Source organism: Scyliorhinus canicula, chromosome 6 (assembly GCF_902713615.1).
Source record: "Scyliorhinus canicula chromosome 6, sScyCan1.1, whole genome shotgun sequence".
Classification (NCBI taxonomy): Eukaryota; Metazoa; Chordata; class Chondrichthyes; order Carcharhiniformes; family Scyliorhinidae; genus Scyliorhinus; species Scyliorhinus canicula.
The window spans coordinates 65,240,606-65,263,377 of record NC_052151.1 but is presented as its reverse complement, the minus strand read 5'-3'; the positions used below and the strand labels follow the sequence as shown (position 1 = coordinate 65,263,377).

The following is a 22,772-nucleotide window of genomic DNA, read 5'->3' as shown; positions in this document are numbered from 1 at the left end:
ACCCATGGCACACAGTCCTCTATCCTTGTGGCCAAGATCTTCGCCAACAGCTCGGCGTCTACATTTAACAGCGAGATCGGCCTGTATGATCCACACTGCAGGGGGTCCTTGTCCCGCTTAAGGATCAAGGAAATCAGCGCCCAGGACATAGTCAGGGGCAAAGCCCCCCCCCCCCTCCCTTGCCTCGTTGAAGGTTCTAACCAACAGGGGACCCAGCAGGTCTGCATACATTTTATAGAATTCGACCGGGAACCCATCCGGCCCCGGCGCCTTCCCCGACTGCATGCTCTCTATCCCTTTGACCAGCTCCTCCAGCTCAATCGGCGCCCCCAGTCCCTCCACCTGCCCCTCCTCCACCTTCGGGAATCTCAGCCGGTCCAAGAAGCGCCCCATCCCCCTCCCCCCTCTGCTGGGGGTTCAGACCGATACAATTCCCCGTAAAAGTCCCTGAAGACCCCATTGATGTCTGCCCCCCTTCGCACCACATTCCCTCCCCTATCCTTAACTCCACCAATCTCCCTGGCTGCATCCCGCTTACGGAGCCAGCATCCTACTCGCCTTCTCCCCATATTCATAAACCGCTTTCTGTGCCTACCTCCACTGAGCTTCCGCCTTTCTGGTGGTCAGTAAGTCGAACTTGGCCTGAACGCCGCTCCCCCAGCAATCCCTCCTCCGGAGCCTCCGCGTATCTCCTATCCACCCTCACCAACTCCCCCACCAGCCTCTCCCTCTCTCTCTGCTCTCTCCTCTCCCTATGGGCTCGGATGGAGATCAACTCCCCTCTAATCACCGCCTTCAATGCCTCCCAGACCGTCCCCACTCGGACCTCCCCATTATCGTTGGCCTCCAGGTACCTCTTAATACATCCTCGAACCCACCCGCCCACCTCCTCATCTGTCAGCAGCCCCACCTCCAAGCGCCAGAGCCGACGCTGGTCTCTCTCCTCCCCCAGCTTGAGGTCCACCCAGTACGGGGCATGATCCGAAATGACTATCGCCGAATATTCGGCATCCACCACCCTCAAAACCAGCTCCCTGCTCATAATAAAAAAATCGATCCGGGAATAGGCCTTATGCACATGGGAGAAGAATGAAAACTCCCTGGCCCTCGGCCTCGCAAACCTCCAAGGATTCACCCCCCCCATCTGGTCCATAAACCCCCTCAACACCTTAGCCGCCGCTGGCCTCCTACCCGTCCTGGACCTGGATCGATCCAATGGGGGATCCAGCACTGTATTGAAGTCCTCCCCCATTATCAGATCTGGAATGCGGCCCAACATGCGCCGCATAAAACCCGCATCTTCCCAGTTCGGGGTGTATACGTTCACCAGCTCCACCCGCTCCCCCTGCAGCTTGCCGCACACCATCACATACCTCCCGCCGCTGTCCGCCACCACATTTGACGCCTAAAACGACACCCTCTTTCCCACCAGGATCGCCACCCCCCGATTTTTTGCATCCAGCCCCGAATGAAACACTTGGCCCACCCATCCTTTCCTCAGTCTAACCTGGTCCGCCACCTTCAGGTGCGTCTCCTGAAGCATGGCCACGTCCGCCTTCAGGTGCGTAAACACATGGGCCGGTTTGACCGGCCCATACAGTCCCTTCACATTCCAAGTTATCAGCCGGATCAGGGGCTCCCTTTCCCTTCCCCCGCCGACTAGCCATAACCCTTCCCCTGCTCGCAACTGGCCAGCGCCCCCCGCTCGGCCCGTTCCCCACGGCGGCAAATCCCCCCCCCCCCCCCCCCCCCCCCTGCATACTCCAGCTCCTTCCTGGCCATTACAGCAGCAATCCGGTACCCCCCCCCCCCCCCCAAACTAGGACCCCTCCTAGCCGCGTTACTCCCTCCATAATACTCCCGTAAGTCAGCTGACTCCTGCTGACCCCGGCAGCTCCAGCCACTCCTCCGTCCCCTCCCAGCGTGGGGCTACCCCTCTTCCCCAGTGCCCACCAGCAGGCTCTCCTCCTCCCCCGCCCGCTCTCACGAGGTAAAAAACGAAAAGAAAGCCCGCGCTTCTCAGCTCCAACCCCGCCCCCATCCACACTCAGCGCGGGAAAAAGCCCGCGCTTTCCACCTGCCCTACCCAGCCTCCTCTAAGGCAGCTCCCATTGTTGGCCCAAGCCCCTCGCGGGGCCCCAGCCCCCTTCCCACCATCAGCTCCCCACACTACAAATCTACCCCCCACCTCGAGCCCATCCACCGAACCCACGCAAAAAGACAGTTCCCCGCCCGCCTTGAAAGCCACACAGAACCAGCATTTAACAGGAAGCCCCCCCTCAGAAAATAACACAGTTACATACAGACCCCCGCACCCAACCCTCAGTTTGAGTCCAACTTCTTGGCCTGCACAAAGGCCCACGCCTCCTCCGGGGACTCGAAGTAAAAGTGTCGGTCCTGGTAGGTGACCCACAAACGCGCCGGCTGCAACTTGCCAAACGTCACTCCTTTGCTGTGTAGCACCGCCTTCGTCCGGTCGTACCCGGCCCTCCGCTTAGCCACCTCCGCACTCCAATCCTGGTAGATCCGCACCACCGCGTTCTCCCACCTGCTACTCCGCTCCTTCTTGGCCCACCTGAGCACACACTCCCGGTCAACGAACCGGTGGAGCCGCACCAGCACCGCCCGTGGCGGCTCATTCGGCTTGGGTCTTCTTGCCAGTATTCTGTGGGCCCCCTCCAGCTCCAGGGGCCCCTGGAAGGACCCAGCTCCCATCAGCGAATTCAGCAGGACGACCACGTAGGCTCCCAGGTCCGACCCCTCCAGCCCCTCCGGGAGGCCCAGGATCCGCAAATCTTTCCACCTCGACCGGTTCTCCATCTCCTCAAACCGCTCCTGACACTTTTTGTGGAGCGCCTCATGCATCTCCACCTTTACCGCGAGGGCTGAGGCCTCATCCTCTCTTTCAGAGGCCTGCTGTCGGATCTCCCGGATTTCCACCCCCTGGACTGTCTGAGCCTCCAGCAGCTTGCCAATGGAAGCCTTCAACGGGTCCAGCAGCTCCACTTTGAGCTCCGGAAAGCAGCGCTGGAGAGTCTCCTGCTGCTCCTGCGCCCACTGCCTCCATTCGACTAGGTCTCCGCCGGCTGCCATCTTGTGCTTCTTCCCCAACTTTTTCTTAGGCGCTGCCACCGCTCTCTTGCTTTCCCCACTTCTGGTCCAGGCCATACTCCGATGGGGGACTGCTGCTGACTCCTTCCCACATTGGGAATCGTCGTAAAAATGCCGCTGGGGGCCCTAAAAAGAGCCCAAAGGTCCGTTCCTGGCGGGAGCTGCCGAACGTGCGGCTTAGCTCCGCATAGCCGCAACCGGAAGTCGATCTACAAGTTTGCTGACGATACGACCATAGTGGGCTGGATCTCGAATAACAATGAGTCAGAATACTGGAGGGAGATAGAGAACCTAGTGGAGTGGTGCAGCGACAACAATCTCTCCCTCAATGCCCGCAAAACTAAAGAGCTGGTCATCGACTTCAGGAAGCAAAGTACTGTACACACCCCTGTCAGCATCAATGGGGCCGAGGTGGAGATGGTTAGCAGTTTCAAATTTCTAGGGGTACACATCTCCAAAAATCTGTCCTAGTCCACCCACGTCGACGCTACCACCAAGAAAGCACAACAGTGCCTATACTTCCTCAGGAAACTAAGGAAATTCGGCATTTCCACATTAACCCTTTCCAACTGTTACAACTGCACTATAGAAACCATCATTTCGGGCTGCATCACAGCCTGGTATGGCAACTGCTCGGCCCAAGACCGCAAGAAACTTTAGAGAGTCGTGAACACCGCCCAGTCCATCACACGAACCTGCCTCCCATCCATGGACTCTATCTACACCTCCCGCTGTCTGGGGAAAGCGGGCAGCATAATCAAAGACCCCTCCCACCCGGCTTACTCACTCTTCCAACTTCTCCCATCGGGCAGGAGATTCAAAAGTCTTGAGAACACGCACGAATAGACTGAAAAACAGCTTCTTCCTCGCTGTTACCAGACTCATAAATGACCCTCTTATGGGCTGACCTCATTAACACTACACCCTGTATTTTTCATCCGATGCTGGTGCTTATGTAGTTACATTGTATACCTTGTGTTGCCCTATTATGTATTTTCTGTCATTCCCTTTTCTTCCCATGTACTTAATGATCTGTTGAGCTCTGCGCAGAAAAATATTTTTCACTGTACCTCGTTACACGTGACAATAAACAAATCCAATCCAATCCAACTTACGCTTTGCAGATGGTGGACAGGCTTCGGGCAACCTCTGACCTGCTGTGTAGCTATGTATTTATGTGGTTGGCCCAGTCTCTGGCCAATGGTAACACCCAAAATATTGATGGTGGGGGAATTCAGCGATGGTAATGCCATTGAATGTAGTGGGGAGGTGGTTAGATTTTCTGTTGTTGGAGATGGTCATTGCCTGGCACTTGAGTAATGTGAATGTTACTTGCCACTCAGCAGCCAAAGTACATTTGCGACCATGCTAACCTTAAGCATATATTTGCGTGTTTGTCAAAATTAATATTGTATGATGTTCTGTTGCATATCAGTGGTCTAGATGATGTACCCAAGCATCATAGCTCCGTAGACATTCCCACCCAGTCTTGCACTAGCAAGTCAGATATCCTCGGATTTTCACCTGCTAAAGGAGCGGCTTCCTAAATTGCTAACAATCATCTCTGACACCGGATGTTCAATTTTCTGCACTGCAAATCTAAGCTTAATCACATTCCTCTTCAAAAGGAGCATATTTCCTATCACCACAGGCAGTAATGGAGCAAGAACAGAGTGAAAACAGCCCTGAGAACTGAGAGGGTGGGGGAGCAGATTAGGACCAACTGGCTTGGTACTAAAAAAAAAGGCAGAGAATAAGAATCTGGCAACTACCCAGCTCATCAGAATATCCTAAGATGACTTAGATCATGTATATGCAGATGTGGTATCACTTCATAAGAGTATATTTCTGTTTGCTGTTGTCAAGGTTACTGAATAAAAGCATTGTCCAAACCCAATTTGTATGACTCAATTTAAATTCATGACTTTTTACTTTTGTTTCATTAATTGCAAATATAAAATTTTGGGGGAATTTTATTTAATTTCAAAATGGTAATGAAAATTTCTTCTTTTGTACCCAAATGTAAAAATGTATTTGCGAATTTTACACAGCGATGATGATTGTATAATGTTTTGTTTTATGCCACCTGTTGTCACCAAAACAGTCTCTCTTCACCTCTGCTGGTTTTGCAAAATATGCTCTGGATTTTTTGTTTTTGTTTTATGCCACCTGTTGTCACCAAAACAACCTCCACCAAATTGTACTATTTTTTCACCATATAACCCCTGTGGTAATGATTCATGCTGTTTCTTCTCAGATGAAGTGACAAAGTGAGAGCAAATAGACAAAGGACAACTCATTTTCCCCCCACTGACATGAATTAATAAGAAAAAACACTTTTGTCGACTGATCTTAAACCAGTTCAATGATCTGCTTTTCGGTGTACTAAATGTGATTTAATATTGGCATGTTTCACAGTTCAGCACTGCGTTATTCACTTTCAGTGGCTTTGTGAGGTATAATAGGCTAAGATGGAGCTCGTTGGAAATCCCCTTGGTTATATTTTTATCTGCAAGAAATAACCTTTTTTGTGAACAACTAATGTTCCCAGTATTTTCTTTGGGCATGAGAAGGGTGGGAGGGGCATAGGGGCTAGTTTAAAGACAAGGTTAGACTATTGTATCTATCCTAAGCTGAAGAATGGAACAATGCACTTTGTAATGTAGTGTTATGAAGTGTTTTTTCATAGAAAGAATTGTGTTTTTATGAACCAAATGAATGTAAACTGTACATATCAAAGCATGCAAACCTTTTTCTTTCATTGGCCTTATTTTCATCTTATTAGATAGTAACTATTAACAGCACTTAATCAGCCCTTCTCTGGAGATGACCTCCGTTACAGCAGCATCAAATCACTTTTTCTAGAGATCATTGTCAATTGATTGAGATTCATTTTTCACATTGCAACTCATTTCTACTTTTCATTTTCAAGTACTTTAAGTTAATTTCAGAGACTTATCGAGCTAAAATGAAAACTTTGAGGTCAGTCACTTGTAATGTTGTTAATTTGATGTATAACCATGATAATTTTTTCTGATTTATGTTTAATATAAAAGAGATAGAACATCATTATTAGCAACAAACTTAAAGATGCCCAAACTATGTTAATGGTAAGCGATGCAGGATTGCTTTTAAGAGCAGGTGATTCAGTCTTCAAAATATTATTGAGAAGTAATTGTTGTAAGTCTAAAGAAGTCTAAGTATCTAGATTGCCGACATTGTAGAAAGTAACATGGATGTGTTATGGTTTTGTGCAGTTTTAATGAAATAGCACCTCCATGTGAGCACTAGCAGAATTGCATAGATTTCAGACTCTCGAGTGTACTGAGACACTCGGGTTGGCTTTTAAATTTGACAACGATTAGCACATTTCTCCAAAATGAAGTAGGTGGTTTTACAAATGATTGAAGACAATTTGAACTTTGCGTTCAATTCTGTTTTAAATAGGTTAATAGCTTGAATGTTATTGTATAGGTTTAAAATAGATGATAGACTGATAACACAATGAAAATAAATCACCATTTGTGCACAAAGTATCTTCAGCATGCTACTTTGTGGTTTACAGTGCTGAGCTTCATTTGTGTGAAGTATGATAAATGGACAGACAAACAAAGATTCCACCAGCAACCCTTCACAAATGCTCTGGTTAAACTTGACTGCTGAGTTCAAGACCCTAACGGTACACGTTTGTTACCTTTGCCCTGAATAGAGACCGAGACTTGGATTTTGCACAGGCAGTAAGTTTTCAGTGTTGCAAGGGACTCTGTGGTATTTAATTTCCCCCACCTGAAGCATATCTTTAACAACTTTGACCACAACCCGAACCTGTGCAGTGGTTGCTCTTGTGGTTTGCAAGGTGTATGGAACCTCATCACCATTTGAGTTTAGTTCAGACAGCAGATCCTTCCTGACAAGGTGCATTTAAGAGACCTGAGTAATAATTTTGCTTTAATTGAAATGAAAGTTAAATTCTGTATTTTAAAGCTGATATCTTTTACACACACAGAGACAAAAACACATAAGCTCACCCATTTGTTAGAATATAATTAGATTCTAGGTTACCAATATTCTGAAGTGAACACTTGAGTTCAAAGGGGTTGGAGTGAATGAAAATTCGTGATACTTTGTGTTAAAAGTTATATCAGAACTGAGAGCAGACTTGAAACTTGCCCCACTAGTTTATCAATGTTTTGGTTCCCTCAGTGGAAAATTTCCCAAAGTATTTGACATTTCTTTAGATTAAAATTGTGCATTTTTTGGTTTTGCAGTCCTATGGCTGTAGTTTACGTGTGGCAAAAAGACTGGCTATTTATAATTGCAATTCCGACTGATAATGGTAATGAAACTCAACTTTCTCCGATCACATCATTTTTAAGGTTTTGTTCATCGTGAGAAAAAAAAATGCGGCTATCTAAACTTTATCCCTTTTGTCATTATAGCTCCATGTCTCCTTATATGCCTGGGATAAAGCATTGATTTTAAGTTTGTCAGCATCTTCTCAGGGCAACTAGGGGCAGGCAATAAATGAGGTCTTGTGTTGCACAGATCCCAAGAACAAATAAAATTATCACAGAAAATGGGCTAATTAGAGACTGTTATTCTCGTATCATCCAGATCCGAGAAGCATTCATATATGTTGACAGGAGAACAATAATCATTCTCAGATGACAGCTATTATAAATGAGAACCATTTCACATTACTGTACTGAATAATTGGTTATTTTTTGCTCATCAAAGTGGATGTTGCTTATTGATGGGAGATGGAACACCTCCCCATTTTAGGGAACCAGTTGCAGCATTCCAAGGTCAGCGAGACACACATCTGATCCTTGCAGCCACAGAATAGTAATGCACCTGAGGCCCTCTGTCTGAAAGGCAGTGCCTGCTGCAAAATAGCTTTTTACCTGTTACATTCTGTTACCACCCTGAAATGAGATACCAGATTGTTTTTTTTTTGTGTACTGTGGATCTATTCCTACTTAGCATTGAATCAAGATCGCCAAATTTATTTCATATAAGATCCTGACAACTGGCATACACAGGAGCTTTGCATCTCATCAGTCTGGGAAAATGTTATTGAGAATTAGCAATTTAGACTATTGATATTCTAAACATATAGTTTGTTGGAAAAAGTTCATCTCTGAGTGAATTACTGATTTTTAAAAACTCTGAATGTTGCTTGAAAGTTCTCAACGCCCTCAGAGATCATTAGTAGCTAAAAAGCAATCAAAAATAAATGTTCGGAAAGTGCAGCAGTTCCTAAATTAAATATAAGAAGAATGCTGACCGGAGGGTTGCAAGTTTGGGCCTAAATAGAAACTTGCATTTCTGTTCCCAGCTGGATCAGTTGATGGGGAAGTGTTATGTGAAAGTGAGATGTTCTTTGTTTCTGTTGGAGGAGAAATCTGCCATCATCCATCATGTCTGATTTGAAATGCACTTCCGACTAGCCTTACAAAATAGTATAGGTCGTGGTTACAACAACAACAGTTACTATTTATATAGCTGTTTAAACGTAACAAAATATTCCAGCGTGCTTCACAGGAGCATTGCAAAATAGTGTATTACATTGGACAGATGACCAAAAGCTCAGTCAGAGGTAGGTTTTAAGTAATGTCGAAGAGAAGAAAAGCAAAGTAGAGAGCTAGAGAGGTGTTCCAGACCACTCTAGCGTATTCCAGACTATTGGGCCTCGACAACTAAACGCACAAGCACCAGTGGTGGACTGATTAAAATCAGAGGTGCACAAGAGGCCAGAATTAGAGGAGCACATACATCTCAGAGGATTGTGGGGCTGGAGGAAATTACAAAGATAAGAAGGAAAGAGGCCATGCCAAGAAAACGCGTGCTTCACAGGAGCATTGCAAAATAGTGTATTACATTGGGCAGATGACCAAAAGCTCAGTCAGAGGTAGGTTTTAAGTAATGTCGAAGAGAAGAAAAGCAAAGTAGAGAGCTAGAGAGGTGTTCCAGACCACTCTAGCGTATTCCAGACTATCGGGCCTCGACAACTAAACGCACAAGCACCAGTGGTGGTCTGATTAAAATCAGAGGTGCACAAGAGGCCAGAATTAGAGGAGCACATACATCTCAGAGGATTGTGGGGCTGGAGGAAATTACAAAGATAAGAAGGAAAGAGGCCATGCCAAGAAAACGCGTGAGAATTTTAAAATTAAGACATTGCTTGACCAGGAGACAGAATAGGCCAGTGAGCAAAGAGGTGATAGGGATATGGTGCAAGTCGGAACATGGAGTGCAAAGTTTTGGATGACATCCATTTTTGAGGGTAGAATTTGCGAGTTAAAATAGCAAGAAACTGCAGTGCGAAAAATTGCCCAGGTATGTCCCGTACACACGAAACAGAACAAATCCAATTACCTCCCCATCAGTCTATGCTCGATCATTGGTAAAGTAATGGAAGGAGTCATCAACAGCTCTATCGAATGGCACTTACTGAATTTGAATTTGATTTATTGTCACGTGTACCAAGGTACAGTGGGAAAGTATTGTTCTGTGTACAGTCCAGATCGATTGTTCCATACGTGAAAAAACACACTCATGCATGAATACACAATATAAACACATAGGCACTGGTATCCGGTGAGCATACAAAATGTAGTACTACTCAGTAGAGAAGATGTGTGAAGAGATCAGTTCAGTCCATAAGAGGGTCATTCATGAGTCTGGTAACAGTGGGGAAGAAGCTGTTTTTTTGCAAGTGTTAGTGCGTGTTCTCAGACTTTTGTATCTCCTGCCCGATGGAAGAGGGAGTAACCCAGTTGGAAGGGGTCTTTAATTATGCTGTCCGCTTTCCCAAGGCAGCGGGAGGTGTAGACAGACAATGGATGAGGTTGGTTTGCGTGATGGACTGGGTTGTGTTCACGACTCTGTAATTTCTTTCGGACTTGGGCCGAGCAGTTGCTATACCAGGCTGTGATGCAGGATGTTTTCATTTTCACAGTAACATCATTGCAGTGTTAATGTAAGCCTACTTGTGACATAATAAAAATTGTTATTATGTTATGGTGCATCTGTAAATATTGGTGAGAGTCAGTGTGGATATGCCGAATTTCCTTAGTTTCCTGAGGAAGTATAGGCGCTATTGTGCTTTCTTGGTCATAACGTCAACGTGGGTGGACCAGGACAGATTGTTGGTGATGTGCACACCTAGGAATTTGAAGCTGTCAACCATCTCCACCTCGGCACCATTGATGCAGACAGTATGTGCGATACTTTGCTTCCTGAAGTCAATGAACAGCTCTTTAGTTTTGCTGACGTTGAGGGATAGATTGTTGTTAAAATACTATGCTCACTGCCAGTTTGGGTTTTGCCAGGGTTACTCAGTCCGTGATCTCGTTGCAGCCTTGGTTCAAACATGAACAAAAGAGCTGAACTCCAACAGTGAGGTGAGATTGATTGCCCTTGATATGAAGGCAGAAATTGACTGAGTATGGCATCAAGCAGCCCTAGCAAAACTGGTGTCATTGGAAATCAGGGACAAAACCTCTGCTGGTCAGAATTATACCTGCCGCAAAGGAAGATGGTTATGGTAGTTAGAGGTCAATCATCTCAGCTTCAGGATATCACTACAGGAGTTCCACAAGGTAGTGTCCTAGACCCAACCATCTGCAGCTGGTTCACAAATGGCCTTCCTTCCATCATAAGGTTCGAAGTGGTGATGTTTGCTGAAGCACAATATTCAACACAATTCGCAACTCCTTAGATACTGATTCAGTCCATGTCCAAATGCAGCAAGACATGGACAATATTCAGGCTTGGGCTGACAAGTGGCAAATAACGTTTGCACCACACATGTGCCAGATAATGCCTGTCTCCAACAAGAGAGGATCTAACCATCGCCCCATGACATTCAATGGCATTACTATTTTTTAAAATGTATTTATGGCATGTGGGCGTCGCTGGCCAGACCAGCACTTATTGGGCATCCCGAGTTATTATTCAGAAGGTAGTGGTGAGCTGTCTTGAACCGCTGCAGTACCTGAAGTATACGTACACCCACAGTGCTTTTAGAGAGGGAATTCCAGGATTTTGACTCCGCGACAGTGAAGGTATTGGTAATATAGAAACGTAGAAAATAGAAGCATGAGGAAGCCATTAGGCCCTTTGAGTGTGCTTCGCCATTCATTACGGTCATGCTGATCATCCAACTCAGTAACCTAATTCCGCTTCCCCCCCCAATATCCTTTGATCCCCTGTACCTCATCTATCATGCTATATCAAACTGCTTCTTGGAAACATACAATGTTTTGCCCTCAGCTACTTCCTGTGGTAACAAATTTCACAGGCTCACCACTCTCTGGGTGAAGCAATTTCTCCTCATCTTTGTCCTAAACGGTCTACCCTGTATCCTCTGGCTGTGACTTCTGGTTCTGGACACCACCACCATTGGGAACATCCTTCTTGCATCTACCTTGTCTAGACCTGTTAGAATTGTACAGGTTTCTATGAGATTCTTCCCCTCTCCCTAATTTTTCTGAACTCCAGCGAACATAATCCTAACTGACTCAATCTCTCCTCATTTGTCAGTCCCGGCATCCCAGGAACCAGTCTGGTAAGTCTCTGCTGCACTACTTCTATATCAAAAACATCCTTCCTCAGATAAGGAGACCAAAACTGCACACAGTATTCCAGGTGTGGCCTCACCAAGGCACTGTATAATTGCAGCAAAACTATCCTCAAATCCTCTCATAATGAAGACCAGCATACCATTTGCCTTCCTTACTGTCTGCTGTACCTGCATGCTTACCTTCAGTGACTGGCGTATGAGGATACTCCGGTCTCGTTGCACATTCCCCCCTCCTAATTTATGGCCATTCAGATAATAGTCTGCCTTCTCATTTTAGTTACTAAAGAGGATAACCTTGCATTTATCCAAATTATACTGCATTTGCCGTTAATTTGTCCACTTACTCAACTTGTCCAAATAACACTGAAGGATCTCTATCCTCTCCACAGCTCACTCTCCCACCCAACTTGGTGTCATCTGCACCCTCTGCATCTGTACTCCACTAGTCACTGTCTGCCAATTGAAAAAGACCCGTTATTCCTACTCTTTGTTTCCTGTCTGCCAACTAGTTTTCTATCCTTCTCAATACACTAAAAGCAGATAGGAAAAGTGTTTTTCAGTGTATGAAAGGTAAGAGAGAGGCCAAAATAGACACTGGACCACTGGAAAATGAGGCTCGAGAAGTAATAATAGGAAACCAAGAAATGGCAGAGGAACGGAATAGTTACTTTGCATCAGTCTTCCGGTGGAAGACACCAGTGGGATGCCAGAGCACCAGGAAAATGAGGGGGCAGAGGTGTGTGTAGTGGCCATCACTAAGGAGAAGGTTCTGGGGAAACTGAAAGGTCTGAAGGTGGATAAATCATCCGGACCGGATGGACTGCATCCAAGGGTTCTAAAAGAGATAGCTGAGGAGATTGTGGAGGTATTGGTGGTGATCTTTCAGGAATCACTGGAGGCACGAGTCCCAGAGGACTGGAAAGTGGCTAATGTAACACCATTGTTTAAGAAGGGAGGGAGGCAGAAGACGGGAAATTATAGGCCGGTTTGTCTGACTTCGGTAACCGGTAAGATTTTACAATCCGTTATTAAAGTTGAGATCGCAGAGTACTTGGAAGTGCATGATAAAATAGGACTGAGTCAACATGGCTTCATCAAGGGGAGATCATGTCTGACAAATCTGTTAGAGTTCTTTGAGGAAGTAACAAGGAAGTTAGACAAGGGAGAACCAGTGGACGTGATTTATTTAGACTTCCAGAACGCCTTTGACAAGGTGCCGCATAGGAGACTGTTAAATAAGTTAAGAGCCCATGGCGTTAAGGGTAAGATCCTGGCACGGATAGAGGACTGGCTGACTGGCAGAAGGCAGAGAGTGGGGATAATGGGGTCTTTTTCAGGATGGCAGCCGGTGACTAGTTGTGTGGCTCAGGAGTCTGTGCTGGGACCATAACCTTTCACAATATATATTAACGATGTGGAAGAAGGAACTGAAGGCACTGTTGTTAAGTTTGTGGATGATACAAATATCTGTAGAGGGACAGGTAGTATTGAGGAAGCAGGGGGCTACAGAAGGACTTGGACAGGCTAGGAGAGTGGACAATGAAGTGGCAGATGGAATACAATGTGAAAAAGTGAGGTTATGCACTTTGGAAGGTGGAATGATGGCATAGACTATTTTCTAAATGGGGAAATGCTGAGGAAATCAGAAGCACAAAGGCACTTGGCGTTCTTGTTCACAATTCTCTTAAGGTTAACGTGCAGCTTCAGTCGGTGGTTAGGAGTGCAAATGCAATGTTAGCATTCATGTCGAGAGGGCTAGAATACAAGAGCGGGGATGTACATCTGAGGCTGTATAAGGCCCTATTCCGACCCCATTTGGAGTATTGTGAGCAGTTTGGGCCCCACATCTAAGGAAGGATGTGCTGGCCTTGGAAAGGGTCCAGAGGAGGTTCACACGAATGATCCCTGGAATGAAGAGCTTTTCGTATGAGGAACGGTTGAGGACTCTGGGTCTGTCCTTGTGGAGTTTAGAAGGATGAGGGGGGTATCTTATGATACTGCAAGGCCTGGATAGAGTGGACGTAGAGAGGATGTTTCCACTTGTAGGGAAAACTAGAACCAGATGACACAATCTCAGACTAAAGGGACAATCCTTTGAAACACAGATGAGGAGGAATTTCTTCCTGTGGATCTGTGGAACTCTTTGTCGTAGAAGGTTGTGGAGGCCAAATCAGTGAGTGTCTTTCAGACAGGTAGATAGGTTATTGATTAATAAGAGGATCAGGGGTTATGGGGAGAAGGCAGGAGAATGGGGATGAGAAAAATATCTTCCATGATTAAATGGCTGACTCGATGGACCGAGTGGCCTTATTCTGCTCCTGTGTTTTACTATCCCTAATCCCATGCACTTTCGTTTCATACGCTAACCTCTTATGTGGGACTTTGTCAAAAGCCGTCTGAAAGTCTAAATGAACCACATCCACTGGCTCCCCCTCATCAACTCTATTAGTTAGATCTTCAAAGAATTTCAGTAGAATTGTCGAGCATGATTTTCCCTTCATAATCTGAGTGGGACGGTGACACCGTGGTTAGCTCTGCTGCCTCACAGTGCCAGGGACCCGCGTTCAATTCCAATCTTGGGTCACTGTCTGTGCGGAGTCTGCACATTCTCCCTGTGTCTGTGCGGGTTTCCTCCGGGTGCTCCGGTTTCCTCCCGCAGTCCAAAGAGGTGCAGGTTAGGTAGATTGGCCATGCTAAATTGTCCCTTAATGTCAGGGATGTGGTTAGGTTATGGGGTTACGGGAATAGGGGCAAATGGGCACGGCTAGAGTGCTCATTTGAAGCGTTAGTGCAGACTTAATGGGTCAAATGGCCTCCTTCTGCACTGTAAGGATTCTATGATAAATCCAGGCTGACTCTATCTGATCCTGCCACTGTTAGAAAACAGTGCTCTGCTGTAAAATCTTTGATAATGGATTCTAGAATTTTCCCCAGTACAGACGTCAGGCTTACTGGTCTATTATTCCATGTTTTCTCTCTACTTCCCTTTTTAAATTGTGGAGTTACATTAGCTAACCTCCAATCTGCAGAACTGTTCCAGAGTCTATAGAATCCTGTAAGATGACCACCAATGCATCCACTATTTATAGAGCCACTTCCTTAGGTACCCTGGGATGTAGATTATCAGGCCCTGGGGATTTATCAGCCTTCAATCCCATCAATTTCCCCAAAGCAATTTCTCTACTGATATTACATAGAACATACAGTGCAGAAGGAGGCCATTCGGCCCATCGAGTCTGCATCGACCCTCTTAAGCCCTCACTTTCACCCTATCCCCGTATCCCAATAACCCCATCTAACCTTTTTGGACACTTAAGGGCAATTTAGCTTGGCCAATCCACCTAACCTGCACGTCTTTGGACTGTGGGAGGAAACTGGAATCCCACGCAGACACGGGGAGAACGTGCAGACTCCGCATAGACAGTGTCCCAGCGGGGAATCGAACCTGGGACCCTGGCGCTCTGAAGCCTCAGTGCTATCCACTTGCGCTACTGTTCTGCCCAAAGGAGATATTGATCTCCTTCAATTCCTTCCTCTCACGAAACCCTGTAACCCCCAATATTGCTAGTCTCTTATTTGTGTACCCATTTGTGAAGACAGAAATGAACAATTGTCGCAGCTCCTCCATGTGCTCCTTGAATGTTTGCCATTGCCTATCCACAGTCGTCCCTTTCTATCTCTCTATGCTTACGATCTGTGGCAACGGTGGGTACTATCTACAAGATGCACTGCAGGACCTCACCGAGGTTCCTTAGGCAGCACCTTCCAAACCCACAACCATTCCCATTTAGAAGGGCAAGAGCAGCTGATACCTGGGAACAACAGCTGGAGGTTCACCTCTAAGTCACTCACCATCCTGATGTGGAAATATATCACAGTTCCATCACTGTCACTGAATCAAAATTCTGGAATTCCCTCTCTGACAGCATTCTGGGTGTACCTACACCTCAGGTACTGCAGCAGTTCAAGGCCACTCACCACTACCTTCTGATGTACAACTAGGGATGGCCAGCAAGTGCTGGCTTAGCCAGCGAAGTAAACATTCCATAAATGAATTAAAAATACAGAGTCTGGTGTAGCGACCAAGAAAAAAAAATGCCAATCCTCCTATTATTTAATTGGAGGAAATTCCTGCTCATCAGTGTATTGTCGATTGTTTTTCCTTAAGTTACTTTTAGCTATTTTTCCAATAAGTTTAAATCTATGCCCCCTGGTTATTGATCCTTATGACAATGGGAGCATTATCTCTCTATCTACTCTGTTTAAACCCATGTATCAAATCTTAAGGACAAGAATCCTAGCTTCTCCAAATATGCATATAACTGCTGGACCCCATCCCCATTCCCATTACAATTCTCTTAAATATTTATTGCACCCTCTTCGAGAAGTGCACAGAATTGAATTCAATACTCCAGTTGAGTCTAAACCAGTATTTTACAAAATTTCTTCATAACTTTCCTGCTTTTATGCTCTTGTGCCTCCTTATTTCTAAAGCCCAGAATCTGTAATGCCTTTTTAACCATTTTCTCAACCTGTTCCACCACCTTCAATCCTTTGTGCATAAATATCCCTAGATCACTCTGTTCCTGTACCCTTAGAATTGTATCCCTGTCTCCCCATTCCACCAGCTGATCTATGTCCCCTTAAGTCTCTTCTCCAGTTCACAGTAGTTCCAAGTTTTGTGTCATCTGCTAATTTTGAGATTGTGCTTTGTACACCAAGGTCAGTGTCATTAATACAGATCGTGAAAAACAGTAGTCCCAGGACCATCCCTTTGAAATACCTTCCTTGGGTCTTTTGCAGATTTCCAGTAATTGGCAAAAGAAGCAATGGTGACATGAGGAAAAACCATTGCAAGCAGTGAGTGACTAGGATTTGAAACGTATTTGAAACGTACTTGAGGCTTTAAAGGAATTGGATCATTATCTGATAAGAGAAAATTTGCAAGGTTACCTTTAAAAGGCAGGGAAGTGGCATTCGGTAAATTTCTCCTTAGAGGAGCCAGCACAGACATGACATCCAAATGGATTCCTACGCTGCAACTGCTCTATGATTCTATGAGCCTGAAAAACAACTGCTCACCACTATTCTCCATTTCCTTTCACTTGGCCAATTTCATATCTGTGCCTTATATTCCATGGGCTAAAAAGAAAGACCCCATAGTCCCAGATAGCCACAGCTGCTCTTCCCTTTGAAGGAGAGAACTGACTGGTGGTGATTTAATCTCAGGATCTCCACACCTCAAGCCAAAGGTGAGGTTGAGAAGGCAGGGCCTTCATGAATAACCTCAGGCGGGAATTGAACCCATGCTGTTGGCCTTACTCTGCAGCAACAGCCAGCTATCCAGCCAACTGAGCTAAACCGGCCCCCTCGTGGGCTACATGTTTGCTGACATATCTGTTACGTGGCATTTTATCAAACACCTTTTGGAAGGCTAAATACCCCACATCAAAACCATCAACCACATTTTACATTTCCTTGATACTACAAAAATAGTAAACTTCAATAGTGGTGAAGTGAAGCTTGAAAAGAAGGTTTGAGAAAGACCTAAATTTTCACCTGGTTCCATATGATCCTAAAATGTTGAGTAAATCATCTCTGTGCGACCTTTAATTTTTCAATAGGACTCCTGAAAGTAAAAATAATAGTCTTCTAGAAATTCCCTTTCTTGAAATAACATTTTTTAAAACTTTAAATGTGGGGAGAGGGGAGGGGTTGAAGAAAAGCATTGTTGAGGCCTCAGTTCTAGTGAAATGAACTGCCAAATGTGGTACTGAGTCATTCAGGCAACAGCGGGCTCTCACTTACGTATGACTTTTAATGTAAGGGACATTGTCAGACAATATTTGACACCAAACCACATAAAAACACATGGGATGTGGTGCCAACAACTTAATTAAAAGCTAGATTTCAAGCACTGACTGAAAAAAAGGAGAGGGAGGTGCAGGAAGGGAATTCCGAAAGGGCTTGGGTAGCTGAAGTCACAGTCACCAATGGTAGACTGAAGAAAATAGAGATGTGCAAGAGGCAAGAATTGCGAGATCGTCACGATCTCGGAGGTTTGAAAGGCTGGAGGAGACCATAAAGCGGGTACAGCAGTAGGGGCAGTTGAGACTGTGGAGGAATTTGAACATGAGGATGAGACTAAAAATTGAGGCATTGCCAGACTTGGAGCCAACAGACGTCAGTCAGTGAGCACAGCAGTAATGGGGAGCAGCATTTGGTCTCAATTAGGGCACAGAAAGTAGGGTTTTGGGTGAACTCAAATTCGTGAAGGATGACAAGTGGGACGCTATCCAGGAGAAAATTGGAATAGATCTGTTTGTGGTACCTGATTTAATAGGCCACCTGTGGTGAGTTACCTCATCCAAGTCTAGGAATTAACCTTCACTGACGTGCCCTATTTGGTTGCTGAGTAAGAACAGGATTGGTTTGGCTATCAAGCCACTCTAACTGAGTGCCTGCTGATTCTTTCCATTGATGCCCACTGATGAAGAATAGTCACTTCAATGAAATAAAATATTTCATCCACACATTGAAATTATTTTATGGTAGAATTATAAAATGCCTGTGACTGGATATCTGAAAATTGTAAACCCAGTTTCACAGTGGAGTTATATCATAAATAATATACCAAGGCCAAGCGGTGTGCAGCAGCCTTTCCAAGAGAACGTCACATTGTTTAGCGTTGGTGCATTTAGAAGTCTAACCTGTTTTCAGTGCTATTTTGTCATATTTTGTATCACTTCACCTAAATTGCTGTGGATTGGGGCAAAAATAGTTATAACAGTGTGATAGTTTATGTTTTACCGCTGTGTATTATGCTACATTTCTGACCTTACTGCAATTGTACCTTAGGTAAAGCAAGGGAACAATCTGCCAGAGTTGATGCTGATATTGTACCAAAGGTAGCAAAAATGACAGTATCTGGAAAACAAATAACAGGCTTTAATATACCAAGGTAATTCTCTTTCCTTTCTGTTGTGTTGGATAAATGTTTTTATTGCATTTCTTGCCCAAGTAGTCAAATGTTTTTAATATTTAATGTTTTTGCCAAAGGTATCATGGGAAGTACAACACAGTAGAGATAGTTTTCAGAGATAAGCCTTACTTATCTTGATCAGAGTAAGAGACAGTTTTTAAATCTGAACTGTCTTGCTGAAATAATTCACAGTTCGCTTTTGTTTTTGCTAGAATGGTGTGGGATGGGGTATATATGTGGAAACGGGCTACCAAATGAAAAAGTTCAGTGTTATATGACTTTCTTTCAAAGCCGAGAATATGTGGATAGTAAAATATCACAACAGCTTATAAAAGGGAGAACTAACTTGACGGACAGTAGGGAAAATGTGAAATAAACTAAATGCTCATTTTTATATTGTTAATAAAGTTTATTGTAATTCAAAGATGATACGATTCTCACTGCTCTCTCATGTCCGCAAAACCTATTTCAGGGATTTTTGGGGTATGGTAACTGATACTATATGTGTTGGCTGCATGGCCAAAAAAGTACCATTTTTACTAATCAGTCAAATGCAATTGAAGCATAATGTAAAGATTCGGAATTGTGAGTAATATTGAGAAACTGTTACCATTACTATCTTCCTACTTGAAGTGTATTTGGTTCTAAAATGACCTAATTTTTGTATTGAAATGTGCAGCTTGATGCAACATGGGTATTCATGTTGGAGCATAGATTGTTCTGCTTTTGTAGCTGAAGTGCTGTCTTTCAGAAGTGGAGAAGAGCATAAGTCTAAACTATTTAGCCGTTAAATGTTAAACCACTTATAATGATTTTTAAATAGCAAGAAATAAAGGAAAATTAAAATTTTCAGAAGGAATTAAGTCATTCTTTCATAAAAGTAAACTACCTGCACCAGTGGTTTGGGTATTAACTAAAAGAAAGATACACGTACAATTATGTTTTGCCTTTCATAACCTGAGGGTGCCTCAGAGCACTTTATAGCCAGTTAGGTACTTTTTTTTTATTCGTTCATGGGACGTGGGTGTTGCATGCAGTGCCCATCCCTAATTGCCCTTGAGGGAGCATTTAAGAGTCAACCACATTGCTGTGGGTCTGGAGTCACATGTAGGCCTGACCAGGTAAGGACGGCAGATTCCCTTCCCTAAAGGACATTAGTGAACCAGATGGGTTTTTATGACAATTGACAGTGGGTTCATGGCCATCATTAGACTTTTAATTCCAGATTTTTATTTAATTGAAATTACATCAGCTGCAGTGGCGGGATTCGAACCTGGTTCCCCAGAGCACTACCGTGGGTCTGTGGTTTACTAGTCCAGTGACAATACCACTACGCCACCGACTCCTCGGAGGTGTTGTCACTGTTGCAATGTCGGAAAAGTGACAGTCACATAGGCAATCTAAGTGATAACCAGGGTGATCTATTTTTATGTATTTGTTAATGGATAAGTGACAGCTGAGACATTGGTGGGAACTCCCCCCGCTACTCTTCAAAGTAGTGCCACAGGATCTTTAATGTCCACCAAAAGCGTTTGGTTTATCATCTCAACCGAAATAGAGCACTTCCGAGGGGCGACACGGTGGTGCAGTAGTTAGCACTGCTGCATCACAGCACCAAGGACCAGGGTCACTGTCCTTGTAGTGTTTGCACATTCTCTCCGTGTCTGCGTGCATCTCACCCCCACAATCCAAAGATGTGCCAGGTAGGTGGATTAGCCATGCTAAATTGCCCCTTAATTTGATTTTTTTTTTAATAAACGAAAGAATTAGGGCACTTCAGGCAGCTCTGGGATGTGAGTCCAATGAAAGAAAGACTTGCTATTATACAGCACCTTCCAACAACCATCTGAAATCGCTTCACAGCCAATTAAGTACTTTTGAATTGTATTCACTATTGTATTATAGTAAATGTGGCAATCCATTTATATTAAATTAATTAATTAAATTAAATTTGCGTACAGCAATACAATAATGACCTGTTTTGTAATGTTGACTGAGGAATAAATATTGCCCAGGGTACTGGTGAAAGCTATCCTTTGAAATATTGCCATGGGATCTTTTATGTCCAGTTGAGAGGTTTAACATTTCCTCTGAAAGACAGTCACTGTGACAGTGCAGCTCTCCATTAGTACTGCACTGAGTGCCAGCCTTGTTTTTTTAAGCTTAAATCCTAAAATAGGGCTTAAACCCGAAACTTTCTGATGCAAAGCCACAGCTGACATTGATTTTGTTTTAATTATGATTATTGCTAACAATGCAAGCATTTCGTACTCATCCATAATTGCGCTTGAGAAGGTGGTGATGCCAGCCTTCTTGACTACTACTTAGTGGCTTGCTAAGCCATTTTAAAATCTTTATTTATAATCTTTATTTTGTCACAAGTAGGCTTATATTAACACTGCAATGACGTTACTGTGAAAATCCCCAAGTCGCCACGTTACGGCGCCTCTTCGGGTACACGGAGGGAGAATTCAGAATGCCCAATTCACCTAACAAGCACGTCTTTCGGGACTTGTGGGCGGAAGCCGGAGTGCCTGGTGGAAACCCATGCAGACACGGAGAGAACGTGCAGACTCCACTGAGATAGTGACCCAAGACGGGAATCGAAACTGGGACCCTGCTACTGTGAAGCAACAGTGCTGCTATTGTGCTACCGTGCCACCTTCGGAGGGGAGTGAAGAGTTAACCATATTGCTATGAGACTGCAGTAACATATAGGCCAAACCAGGTGAAGACAGCAGGTTGCTTTCTCTAAAAGGAATTAGCAAATCATGGATTTTAATAACAATCTAGTAGTTTCATGGTCACCATTATTGAGACTCTATTTGTATTCCAAATTTTAGTTAATTAACTGAATTTTAGTTCCCTAGCTACTATCATAGAACATAGAACAGTACAGCACAGAACAGGCCCTTCGGCCCTCGATGTTGTGCCGAGCAATGATCACCCTCTGGATATCATATCTCTGAATCATTAGTTCAGGACTCTGGATTACTAATCCTGTGACGTAACCTATGTTACTGTACCCCTATATTTTGTGCTGTTGCTAAAACTAGACATGCACTGAAAATGTTATATTTATTCTGAAGGAATGGAATGTTTGCAATTTTACCTCTGAGTTTCTCCCTTTGTGTCCTTCTGATGACGGTGGCTGCTGATAAATGGTTTCACATTCCTGTAGATAGGACTAAATAATGACGATCGGGTTATGGTGAAGAATCACAGCCATGTCTATTCTAAAATTTTCTGGAGAATGTTCAGGTCAAGTAACGAATGATCAGGACTAGTAATCCAGAGACCCAGGGTAATAGTCTGGGGACTCGGGTTCAAATTCCACCACAACAGATGGTGGAATTCAAATTCAATAAATCATCTGGAATTAAAAGTCTAATGATGACCATGAACCCATTGTCGATTGTCGCAAAAGCCATTCTTGTTCACGAATACGCTTTAGGGAAGGAAATATACCATCCTTACCTGATCTGGCCAACATGTGACTCCAGACCCACAGCAATGTGGTTAACTCTTAATTGCCCTCTGAAATGACCTACCAAGCCACTCGGTTGTATTTGAACATGACAATCAAAACAAAAAGGAAAGAAGCTAAACAGACCACCCGGCATCGGCCTTGGCACCAGAAACAACGAGTCAAGCAACAGCCATGGAATCATACCTTGCAGATAATGGGCGGGATTCTCTAATCCCGCAGCAGAGTGTCCACATGGTCGTAAATGGGCCGCTCCCAGGACTAATTCAGGCCTCTACAGGACCGGGCCGGAGAATCCCTGCGACTGGGCCACGGCGCCCCGACGCCGACACGCGATCCTCCGCAGAGGGGAGAATCGGCGCCATAAGCGGCGGCGTGGTTGAACCGCCGCCGGTCGCGGGCCACTCTACGTGGCCGGCCTGCCGAGTCTCGGCCCGGGATGGGCTTTGTTAGCTTTAACAGGAAGCCGGAGGTGTTGGAGATAGGTAGTGAGAGTGAAGGCAGCTCTCACAGCTCTGCTAGAAGTGGTTGGTTTTTGAAGGCCAAAGAAGGAACATCGCTCTCAGCCTTGCTAGACGAAAAGCCATACTATGGAGCAATAGTTA

At 44.7% G+C, this 22,772-nt stretch overlaps 1 protein-coding gene across 2 annotated transcripts in view; it reads left to right on the top strand.

Moving 5' to 3' along the window:
- The window catches only part of hbs1l (HBS1-like translational GTPase), a 208,211-nt gene that overhangs the window by 126,353 nt on the left and 59,086 nt on the right, over positions 1-22,772 (top strand). The window contains exons 6-7 of one of the 2 annotated variants that reach the window (XM_038799399.1): positions 11,561-11,570; positions 18,557-18,659. In XM_038799399.1, coding sequence (XP_038655327.1) covers positions 11,561-11,570; positions 18,557-18,659 — 113 coding nt within the window. The remainder of the gene's footprint in view (positions 1-11,560; positions 11,571-18,556; positions 18,660-22,772) is intronic. The other variant, XM_038799398.1, reaches the window with a different exon arrangement.